Source organism: Macrotis lagotis, chromosome 5 (assembly GCF_037893015.1).
Source record: "Macrotis lagotis isolate mMagLag1 chromosome 5, bilby.v1.9.chrom.fasta, whole genome shotgun sequence".
Taxonomy (NCBI): Eukaryota; Metazoa; Chordata; class Mammalia; order Peramelemorphia; family Peramelidae; genus Macrotis; species Macrotis lagotis.
In genome coordinates this window covers 221,940,061-221,952,447 of record NC_133662.1, presented here as the reverse complement: position 1 = coordinate 221,952,447, position 12,387 = coordinate 221,940,061, and the positions used below count along the sequence as shown (strand labels likewise).

The window sequence follows — 12,387 nt, the reverse complement described above, 5'->3', positions numbered from 1 at the left end:
AAGCAAATGCTCAATTTCAATTAGAAATCAGTGAAAATAAAAGATGTAATTTTTCTCATCTAAATTCATAAACCCCTGAAATCTATTCATGGATCCCTTTGATGGGGAGGGGGTCTGTGGATTCCAAATAAGGAAACTCTGCCTTAAAGAAGAAGAAGTATTTCAGCAGACAGAAAAGTCTATATGAAGGTTATATGGAGGAAACCATTTCAGGAATATGACAAAAGTTTGGAGGTAGCAAAGAGAATGTAAGTTGGGGGAACATCAAGGACCATGACTTTCTTCCTAGTCTACCCTCCCAGACACTGAAATCCACCACCTCCTACCTTTCCAGCATTTTCTCACTCTACCTCCTCTCTTATCTCTTGTTCCCTGAGCACCAGAAAAAAAAAAGATAATTTGCTGTTCCCTGAATTCTGTCCCAAGCTTTCCTTCCTTCATGGTTCATAATGTTTCTTATATTTATTTCTCCCTTTAAATCTTCATCCTTCCATTGATCGATTTAGATCAAATGTCACGAAATTTCCCTGAACCCTTCCCCTCCTTTTCTAGCTCCAAAAAAGATCTCTCTGAGATCTGAGCTCAGAGTAAATTCTAGAATATTTTATGTTCTTAGATTTCAATTTTTATTATAATCATTTTGATACATTTAGGAATGAGCAGTTTAGAGTTTACATTATCATCAGGTCCAGACCAGACCATGATTCACACATCCCATCAAGGCCCTCCTCTTGCCATTTGCCCTGCTGAACCCCTCCTTGCCTCCAAGGGCAGTTAGGTGGATCAGTGGACAGAGAAGACCTGGATTCAGGAAGACTTGAGTTCAATTCCAGCCTCAGGCATATGTACTCACTATGGGATCCTGGACAGGTCATATAACCCTGGTTACCTCAGTTTCTACACCCTCAAAAAGAACTGGAGAAGGAAATGACAAACCACTCTAGAATCTTATCCAAGAAAACTCCAGATTGGTCTCAACAGAACAATACTAACAACCCTTCTTCCCCCCATCTCTTTCTTGCCTATAGCTCTGACCAAAGAAATTAAACCAAGTTTACCATTATTTCTAGTAAAGGTGTGCCAATTGACTATCATATCTATCTCCTCATATCTCTGTGACTCAATTAAAATTCCTAATCCTTTACATATATAATATTTTGTTTATATATACATTGCATATACATCTATATTTGCATTTATATATATTCACACACACACGTGTGTGTATGTTGTCTCCTATTAGAATACTCCTTGAGGTTAGTCACTCTTTCACTTTTTGTATTTATATCCCTAGCTTTTAACAAAATACTTTGTAAATAATAGATATTTAATAATATTTTTTTTAATTCATTCATTCATTCTATTTCATCACTACATATACTGCAAACCTTGTGGACTCAAAAAATATAGTATCTGTCCTGAAGGACAGATCTGTCCTTGCCTTTTATGGGGGAGGGGGGTACAACATGTACCCAGATAAATGGAAAATAATTTGAGGAAGGACAGAGCAATGACAGCTGGGGAGCCTAGGATAGCTTCCTCATCAGACATATCATGTGAGCTGATCCTTGAATGAAAAAAAAGGGGTTTGAAGATAGAAAGAAGAGAAAGAAATGAATGAATTCCATAGAAATGGCAGATGGAATACCAAAACTAGAGAACGCTCAGTAAACAGGTTGGCCAGAATGTAGAATTTGGGTAGGGGAGTAACATGGACTAAATTCAAATGATGAAGTCTTTTAAATGAGAAGATGGAGGATTGGATTTTGTAAGCGAAACCCTGTTTTTGAAAGGGGGACTCTCTGGTCAGTGCCTGGAATTTTGGATTTATAGTCAACAAGATCTGAATTTGAGTCCTGCTTTAGACATTTACAAACAACATGACCCTGGGCAAATCACCTAACCTCCCTCAGCCTCCTCTCTGTAAAATAATCGTAGCACACTGTTTGTAGGGTGGTTGTGAGAATCAAATGAGATATAATTACATATATATAAAACATATATATATATATATATATATATGTATATGCACATATAACATATATAAAGTGCTTTGTAAATTTTAAGGTGTAAACTTCATATCTGACCTCAGACACCAGCTATGTAATCTTGGTCAAGTCCCTTAACCTCACTATACCTCAGTTTCCTCCATCAATAAAATAGCACCTAACTTCCAAAGTTGTTGTGAGGATCACATGATATAAATGCTATTTTTTATTGTTGTTGCTACTTGAATTTCATGAGATTACTTTGGCAGTGGGGAAGAATGGGGATCAGGATTGGATTAGTAGTGCTGTGACTGGACAGAAAAAGAAAGAGGTCAGGTAGAATCTACAAGATTTGAAAAGAGATTGGATATAATAGGGGATGGAGAGTGAAGGATCAATTGAGCATAGGTGACAGAGAGGACTATAAAAGCCTTAACAGAAATAGAGAAACCTGGAGGATGAATAGGTTTGAGAGAGAAGACAATGAATTCTTTGAACATTTTGAATTAAAAATGTCTACAAGAACTCCAGAGCAACCAGGTGGCACAGTAGATAGAGTACTGGATCTGGAGTCACAAGGATCTGAATTCAAATCCAGCCTCCAATACTTTACTAGTTTTGTGTGAGCCCGGGGAAGTCCCTTTATCTTGTTTGCCTCAGTTTTCTCATCTGTAAAATGAACTGGAGAAGAAAATGACAGACCACTCAAGTATCTTTGCCAAGAAATCCCCAAATGGGCTCATGATGAGTTGGACACAATTGAAAAATTTGAACGACTGAATCAGACATCCAATTGAAGATGCCTAAGAGGTAATCACTTATATAGGAAAGAGACTCAATCTAGATCCAAATATATAGATCTGGGAGTAATCTACATAGAGATGATAATTGAATTCATCCAAACTGATAAATTAACCTAGGCAAACAGTATGGCAAGAGAAGAGAGATATGTCTCCGGGGACTAGTTTCTCTACACATATAAAGCTCTATCTGTAAATACTATAGAAAGTCTGGCATTCAGAACTGAACCCAGCAACCTTTAAGTCTTATTTCCCAATTCTCTCCCTTCAAGCACTCTATAATCCAATGAAAATAGGCTATTTACTATGTCCCTAGGCCTTTCCACCTCTGTGTTTTTACTCATGCTGTCAATACCTCGTCTGGCATGTTCCCTCCCCTCTTTGCTTGCTGACATCTGACCCATGTTCAAATCCCAATTCAAAGGCCATTTCTTTCAGGATGCCTTTCCCAGGTCTCCTAAATAGAAGGAATCATTACCTCATCCAGTCTCTCAGTGCTTAGTATTTTCTTATGTACTTTTTTTTTATCATCACATGTATCAGGAAGTTGCTTGTTACTTTCCCCAACACTTCCTGCCCGGATTGTAAGCCCTTCAAAGAACAAAACACTCTATCTTATTTATTATTGTATCTTCTATGGTATATTACTCATAAAAGGTATGTTTGAATAAAATAAATAACGGAATGAATCAAAGTTACTTTGATCAATACAATGACTAACCATAAATCAAGAGTACTTATGATCAGATATGGTACCCACCTCCTGATGGAGAGCTAATGGACTCAGAGTGCAGGAAGGAAGAGGAAGGGAACTATCATTAAATGCCTACTATGTGCTAGACACTGCTAGCTGCTTTAGACATATTATTTCATTTAATCCTGAAGATTGAAGAATTTGTTTTTTCTTTCCTTTTCTTTCCTGCCTAGAATATGTTTTGTTTAACTAAACATATTTGCAACAAGTTTTTATTTTTTTATATTCTCAATGGGTAGAGGAAGGAAAAGTTGGAGAGAATATTCAAAACTAAAAATAAAAGAAAATTCAATTGAAAAGTAAAAATATTTTTAAAATGTTTAAATCTCCATGTAACTTTTCTCTGTGGCTTGGAGTCAGCTAGTATTCTGGGGCTCACTTGAGCTCCATTTTTTGAATCTGCCACAGTACCACTGATACATACTTAATTTTCACAATTAAGCAAACTGTAAAATCTTCCACACAACCACAGGTCGCCAGCCCCACCAGTCAAAGTTGCCCAGCTCACCAATCTTTTCTTTATCATCTCTTCTCATCTGGGGAACCTGCTAACCCAAGTTGGTATTCAGCAGCAGGATTGAACAAAACTTACCATTTGTCTGGTTACTTTGTCTTTTCCTCCTCAGGCAACAGGAAATGAGAAGAGTCAAAAAGATTAACAGGATTACTCCACCTCCACAAATACTCAGGATGTGATAAATGTCCAGGACTCTTACTGTAAGAGATTAAAAAAAAAGGAGGTGGGGGGGAGACAGTTCACTGGTGATAGGTGGACAGGGACAAAAGTCACCTTTTGGTTATCCAGGTTAAAGGCATGTTAATTCTTCCTCAGGTAAGTCAATGAGAAAAAGTGGTTTCAAATTCACTAAATCACATAAGAGATGAATTAATATTAGAAAGCATCTTGATAGTCAAGAACCCTAGGAATCTCTCTGGGTCATTGTTCTCTCTTTCAGACTAATAACATGTTTTTTATATAAATATGCCAAGCTGCTCAACAAGTAATGAGTGTATTTCCAAGAGTTGTTTTCCAGTAGGGATGAGGTGTGGCAATGAATTATCCCCACCCTTCTATTTGTGTGATAGCCAACAGGGGTCAGGAGGGGAAAAAAACATGACTGCAAATTAGATCAAAACTATGGGGAGGAACAGAGATTGAACTCATAACCTTGACCTTAGAAGTATCATTTTACAACCAATACAACTATCAGTCTAATAATGTATCATGAAATCTGACCCATCAGGGCATCAAAACAGAAATAGCTTCTTCAGCTGAATGTTTCCACAAAAAATCAATAAGATAAAGAAATTTGCTTACTCTTTTGCAGGAAATGTAATGGACTCCAGAGGGAAAGTCAAAGGAATAGAAATCAGATTTCTTAAAGGATTTTCCTTAAAAAGAGATATCCCCCTCCGAATAGGAACTACAGCGGCTTATTAATTACGGCTTTGTTTTTCTATGCTCACTTGCCTTTTGCCTATAAGCTGTATTATGTCTTAGGTTGTCCACTGGGAAGAAGAAAGCAAGGCTAATCCCTAAAGCTTGGTGAAATTGGACTAAAACATTGAGGATCCTTTGAATAGAGTTGAGTCGGGGGGCTAGGTTAGTTTGAATCCACCATAAACTGAAGCCACATCCTCCAAGCCCTTTAAAGTATGCCTGTCAAGTCAAGTCATTTGGTTACTGTGGTTCTGGTTTTAAAGAATACAGAGATGGTTTGGTCCATGGTTGCTGCACCCTCATGGAGACCAAGAGTTCTATATAAACCCAGATTCTTAGACTTTCCCAGTGTGAACCTGGAACTCAGGAGCAGACCTGAAAGCAATTTAGTCAAAGTATGGGGAGCTGAAGGAAAGCAATGGTAACTGCTAACTGCTGCCTGCTAATCAAAGAATGACAAACTTAAAGATAGGAGACATTTTAAGGATCATTTAGTCTAAACCCCTAATTTTACAGATGAGGAAACTGAAAATTGGAGAGGGGGAAAAAAACCATCACACAGGTAGTAAGTGGCAAGGTTGTGACCAAAACTGACCTAGTTTGAACTAAAACTCCTACTTATAAATCTAGAATTTCTACTGTACCATGTTTCTGGTTTGATATGATGGTCAGGTACTACTATGAGTTTAACTTAAAATGTGGAGATAGGAGAGCAATTCAAATAAACTAAGATACAATTAAACAATAAGGCTAAAAGAAAAAATAAATGTTTTAAGAATACAGTTTAATAATACAAAACCCTAGAGAATCATTATGATATAAGAGAACCTAAGCCCTTAAGTTGAGAAGACCTGGGTTTCCTGTATCTGGCACGCAATGGCTGTATGACTACGGATAAGTCACTTATCCTTTCAGGACTGAGTTGAAATCTCACCTTCTGTAGGAAAGTTTCTTGTTTCCTTTTCCCATCCACCCACCTCCTGCCCCAGTTACTAATGGAAAATTTTCCTTCCGAGATTACTTTCATCTACTCATAGTTTAACTGATCTAGTTATTCACATGGTATTTCAGTATTAAAATGTATCGTCCTTGAGTTCAGAGACTGTTTTTATCCTTTCTTTGTGTAGATGTGAGGGGATTGATTTACTCAGCCCTTCCCCACTGAAAATAAGATGTTCAATCCATCAAGCATAGACTTTAGAGAAAGTGTGGGAAAAGTTCTTCAAATTGTAGTGATATTACATGAGAATAATGTTTGGATAAACCAAAGAAACTTGACCACTATAAGTCTCTACATTAACCAGCTTGAGAACTGGAATCATTCCAGAAAAACAAGTATGGCTTTCTAGCACACCCTTGATGAAGAATCACCTGGTGGTAGGAGGCAAGGAAGGAAGGAAAGAGAGGCTTCAGAGTTGGCCTTGGTCACTTCTCTTTCGCCAACCTTCATTTGAGTAGGACTTTGAAAGCTTTGTAGTGTCTGGGAAATGTTGGACCTTTTTCCATTGGTGCCCTTGATAGATATCCCTACTATCTGCCAAGGATGGACAAACCCAGATTCACTACAGAAGGGGAGCTAAATGAATACTTCATTAAGGGGGAAATGAACTTCAAACAGGAACTGTGAGTTATTCCTTTTGAAGATGTGCTTTCATGGGAAAGTGAGACCACTTTCCCCATGGACTCTATGTACTTTGGGGAGAATGTGTCACAGACATTTGGGGGGCTGTTTTAAAACAACTGTTATTGTACCAGTTGAGTAAATCTCCTTTTCTAAAAGCTATTTAAGACTGGTAAACTAAAAAATTCTCCACCAATAATCTTAGATGGAATCACAATGGAGGGGGCTCCTCCGAGGTACCATTAGAACTGTGATAGGGAGAACTCTGGGAACCCACATCATCAGTTGTTGTAAAGTTTAGGTTAAGGATGCCTTAGATCTCATGTGTCCTATATTTTTATCACCAATTTAACATAGTTTCTAGTACATGGTAATCAAATATTTCTGATTGCTTGTAGACAAGACTAAAACATGCCCTTAGTACCACAAGCTAAGAATATTCATTACAAAGTTTTGCCATGTTCATTGAGAATTTTTTCTATCCCAACTGCCCTAAAGAAGTCGTATGTTTGTATGCCTCTCAATTTGGCCCTCCCCAAATAAGCTTAGGATCTAAAAATGGAAAAAAATATATAGCTTAAAATTACATCACTTTTTTCAAAGCACCATATCAGACTTGCTGTCTAATTTGACTTTCACAATAATCCTGGGAAGTAGATGCTATCCTTATCCATATTTTATAAATGAGGAAACAGTTGAGGTGACCTAACCAGAGTCAAACAGCCAGTAATATCTGAGGCAGTATTTAAATAAGGACCTTCTTGACTTCAAGTCCACTAATCACATAAAATATATCATAAATATACAAGATGGGATTTGAATCCTTGCCCCCTGAGCTCTTTCCTGTGTACTATAATCTCACCTTGGATCAAACTCAGTAACAATACTTTAAACTGATCTTGGATTGAAATCACAAATCAGTGGAATATTGAAGCATAATTTGGACAAGAATAGTTTTAAAGTTGCTGATAATGAGCTCTTTCTTCACTTCTTAGCTAATGGCACTTAGGTGAAAGTGGAAAGACACCTGGTCTTGGAGTCAGAAGTACCAGAGTTCAAGTCTGACCCCAGACAGTTATTAGACTGGGCAGGTCACTCAACTTGTGTCTGTCTCAGTTTTCTCATCTGTAAAACAAGGATCATAACAGTCTCTACCTCACAGGATTGTTGTGAGGATCAATGAGATAATATTTGTAAACTGCTTGGCACATACTTAATAATATTCTTTTTTCCCTTTTTTTTTTTGCAAGGAATGAGATTAAGTTACTTGCCCAAGGACATACAACTGGTAAGTATCAAGTGTCTGAAGGTGAATTGGAACTCCAGGGTTGGTTCTCTATCCACTGTGTCACCTAGCTGTACAACCCCCCCCTCCCCGCCCCTTAATAATATTCTATTGCTTAATAAATGCTAATTCCCTTTCCGTTTTACATAGATAGACTGATCAATGAAACAAATAGCAGTTTGAGGGGAAGGGAAAGAATTCTTCTCTGTGTGGTTATAGATGCCATGGTTAACTACATGTAGTCAAAATGTCTAGGTATAAGCCAAAACACATATCCTTTATTTTTTTTTTTAGGTTTTTTTTTCAAGGCAGATGGGGTTAAGTAGCTTGCCCAAGGCCACACAGCTAGGTAATTATTAAGTGTCTGAGAGCAGATTTGAAGCCAGGTACTCCTGACTCCAGGGCCAGTGCTTTAGCCACTGCACCACCTAGCCGCCCCAACACATATCCTTTAAATGGGTGGGTCAGGGAGGACTTGAAAAGGGCTCAGGTTCTTTTTCTCTAATAAATTCATCTTGCATGCGAAGGATACAGATACATACATTAAAAAGTACACATTCAGAAACAAAGGTATCACCACACTGAATCAGTTCATGGCCAAGATAGCTCAGTTTTCTGTCATTCACAGATGCACCAAGCATCATGTCCTAGAAGAATAGGGCTGTCTATACTAATGACCACCTTGAAAGCTCAGTATATAACAACAATTCCCAGTTACATGGTGCATCATAGTTACAAAGCAACTTTGTGAAGTGGTGAGCACTGTTGTACCTATTTTACAGATCAAACTGAGGCTGAGAGAGGTGAAGACATCTAATGTCATACAATTAGTAAATGGCAGGGTTGAGATTCAGATAAGTTTCTGGCCCCAAGTCCTGTGTACCTTCTACTACACTAATCTGAGTAACAAATCCTTTGAAAATACAATTGGACAAGTACAAAAATAAAATAATTGTCTCAAAAACAAAATTGGGAAAATGGAAAAAGACAATGCCTTCAAAAATAAAATTGACCAATTGGAAACAAGGTGCAAAAGGTAAAGGAAGAAAATTTTCTCTAAAAAAAAAAGACTGGAATCTATGGAAACTAATGACGTCATGAGACACCAAGAATCTATCAAACAAAATAAAAAAATGAAAAAGTAGAAGAAAATGTAAAATACCTCATCGGCAACAGACCTGGAAGAAAGATCCAGGAAAGACAATTTAAGAATCATGGGACTTCCTGAAAACCCTGAAGAGAAAAAAAGCCAGGACGTCATATTTCAGGATATAGTGAAGGAGAACTTCCCTGGTATCCTAGATACAAAGGGCAAAATAGTCATTGAAGGAATACATCAATTCCCTCCTGAAAGGGATCCTAAAATAAAAACACCAAGAAATATTGAAATCCTGCAAGCAACCAGAAAGAAACAATTCAAATACCAAGCAGCCACAGTCAGGATTACATAGGACCTGGCTGCATCAACATTAAGGGATCGAACGACCTGGAATATGACATTCTGAAGAGCAAGGAAGCTTGGAATGAAGCCAAGAATTCACTATCCAGAAAAACTGAGACTTCTCCTCCAGGGGAAAAGATGGACATTTAAGGAAATAAGAGGCTTCCAACTTTTCCTGGTGAAAAGATTCTATTCTAAACAGAAAATTTAGTGTTCAAACAGAAAACTCAAGAGATATATATATGAAAGGTAAACAAATTAAAAAACTGTTATACAATAAGATGAAACTGGCTACATCCCCACATGGGAGGAAGATTCTCATAACTCTTGAGAATTGTATTGCTGTTAGAGGGAATATACTTAGCCAGAGCTAATGAACACTTATGACTCATCTGTGACTGTAATGGAATGATATAAAATAATATCTCCTTAAAAAGGGGAGACAATAAAGAACTGAAAGAGAGGGGGGAGATTGAATGGGGTAAATTACATCACATGAAGAGGTGCAAAGGACTATTCAATAGAGGGAAAGAAGGGAGGAGGTGAGAATTACCTGAATCTTACTTTCATCAGATTTGGCTCATAGAGGGATTAGCACACACACACACACACACACACACACACACACACACTCAGTTGAGTTTAGAAACTTATCTTTTAAGTATTAAGAGGGGAAAGTGAGAGTGGGGAGGAAAGGAGGAATTGACAGAAGGAAGGGAAGAAAGGAAGAGGCAAAGAAAAGGGAGGGGACTTGGATAGAAAGGGGTAAATACACAAAGGAGATGGTATTCAGAAACAAAATACAGGGGGATAAGGATAAGGGGAAAAATACAAATGAAGGAAAGATATCATGGAGAGCAATAAAGAGTTACTAATTATAACTTTGAATGTGAATGGAATGAACTTTCCCATAAAATGGAAGCAGATAGTAGAGTGAATTAAAAGCCAGAATCCTACATTATACTGCTTACAAGAAGTGCATTTGAAGCAGATATATATGTGTGTGTGTGTGTGTGTGTGTGTGTGTGTGTGTGTGTGTGTGTGTGTATAGAGAGAGAGAGAGAGAGAGAGAACAGAACAAATTATTCTTCAGCCAAAGTGAAAAAGGCAGGGGTAGCAATCCTTATCTCAGACAAAGAAAGCAGCTTCAAAAATAGATCTCCTTAAAAGAGATAAAGAAGGAAACTATATCTTCCTAAAAAATACTGTGGACAATGAAGTAATTTCAATACTAAATATGTATGCACCAAGCCATATAGCATCTAAATTCTTAGAGAAGATGAATGAGTTACAGGAAGACATAGACAGAAAAACTCTACTAGTGGGAGTCCTCAACCTCCCTCTCTCAGAATTAGATAAATCTAACATTTAAATAAACAAAAAGGAAGTTAAGGAGGTAAATAGAATGTTAGAAAACTTAGACATGATAGAACTTTGGAGAAGAAAAAATGGGGGTAGAAAGGAATATACCTCTTTTTTCTGTAGTCCATGGCACAAATTGACCATGCATTAGGACATAAAAACCTCATAATCAAGTTCAAAAAAGGCAGAAACATTGAATATATTCTTTTCATACCATAATGCAATAAAAATCATGTGTAATAATGAGCCACAAAGAGATAGAACTAAAATTAATTGGAAACTCAATAACTTCATTTTAAAGAATAAACGGATGAAACAACAAATCATAGGAAGATTTAAAGATTTCATCAAAGACAATGATAATAATGAGACAACATACTAAAAATTATGGGATACATCCAAAGTCATTATTAGGGGATATATTATATCTCTAAATACTTATATGAATAAAATAGAGAAAGAAGAAATCAATGAACTGAGCATGCTACTAAAAAAAGTTAGAGAAAGAAAAATTAAAGATTCCCAATTAAATACCAAATTAGAAATTCTAAAAGTTAAAAGAGAAATTAATAAAATTAAAAGCTGAACTGATAAACCAAGAATAGATTTTATGAAAAAACCCAATAAAATAGACAAACCTTTGGTTAATTTGATTAAAAAAATGAAAGAAGGCAACTAATGTACTAGTGTCAAAAATGAAAAGGTGAATTCACCACCAATGAGGAGGAAATAAAGTAATAATTTGGAACCATTTTGACCAACTGTATGCCAATAAATTTGATAATCTAAGTGAAATAGATGAATATTTACAAAAATATAAACTTCCCAGGTTAAATGAAGAGGAAATTAAATAACAAAATAACCCTATCTCAGACAAAGAAATTCAATAAGGCATTAATGAACTCCTTAAGAAAAAATCTCCAGGGCCAGATGGATTCACAAGTGAATTCTCAAATATTCAGGGAACAATTGGTTCCAATTCTATATAAACTATATGGAAAATAGGTGAAGATAGAACTCTGCCTAATTCCTTCTATAACACCAATATGGTGCTGATTACTAAACCAGGAAGAATCAAAACAGAGAAAAAAAATGATAGACCAATTTCCCTAATGAATATGGATGAGAAAATCCTAAATACAATTTTAGCAAAGTGATTACAGCAAGTCTAAGATACTACACTATGACCAAGCAGAATTGATTCCAGGAATACAAAGTTGGTTCAGTATTAGGAAAACTGTCAGCATAATTGACTATATCAATAACAAATCATATAATAATCTCAATAGATGCTTAAAAAACCTTTGAAAAAATACAGCATCCTTCCTACTAAAAATACTAGAGAGCATAGGAATAAGTGGATTGTTCCTTAAAATGATAAGCAGTATCTATATGAAACCATCAACAAGCATTATATGCAATAGGGATAAGCTAGAAGCATTCCCAATAATATCAGGGGTGAAAAAAGATGTCCATTATCATCACTACCATTCAATATTTTATTGGAACTGTTAGCTTTAGCAATAAGAAAAGAAAAAGAAATTAAAGGAATTAGTATTGGGAAGGAAGAAGCAAAACTCTCACTCTTTGCAGATGATATGATGGTATGCCTAAAGAACCCTAAAAAAATCATCTAAAAAACAACCAGAAACTACTGACAATATAGCAAAGTCATAGAACAAAAAATAAACCCAC

At 36.4% G+C, this 12,387-nt stretch overlaps 1 protein-coding gene across 3 annotated transcripts in view; it reads right to left on the bottom strand.

The window, feature by feature from the left end:
* Window positions 1–12,387, bottom strand: part of CD2 (CD2 molecule) — a 47,640-nt gene that overhangs the window by 19,143 nt on the left and 16,110 nt on the right. For 2 of the 3 annotated variants that reach the window (XM_074188537.1, XM_074188535.1), the window contains exon 4: window positions 4,135–4,257. The exons of the other annotated variant lie outside the window; for it this stretch is intronic. In XM_074188537.1, the coding sequence (XP_074044638.1) occupies window positions 4,135–4,257 (123 nt within the window). The remainder of the gene's footprint in view (window positions 1–4,134; window positions 4,258–12,387) is intronic. 3 annotated transcript variants of the gene reach the window in all.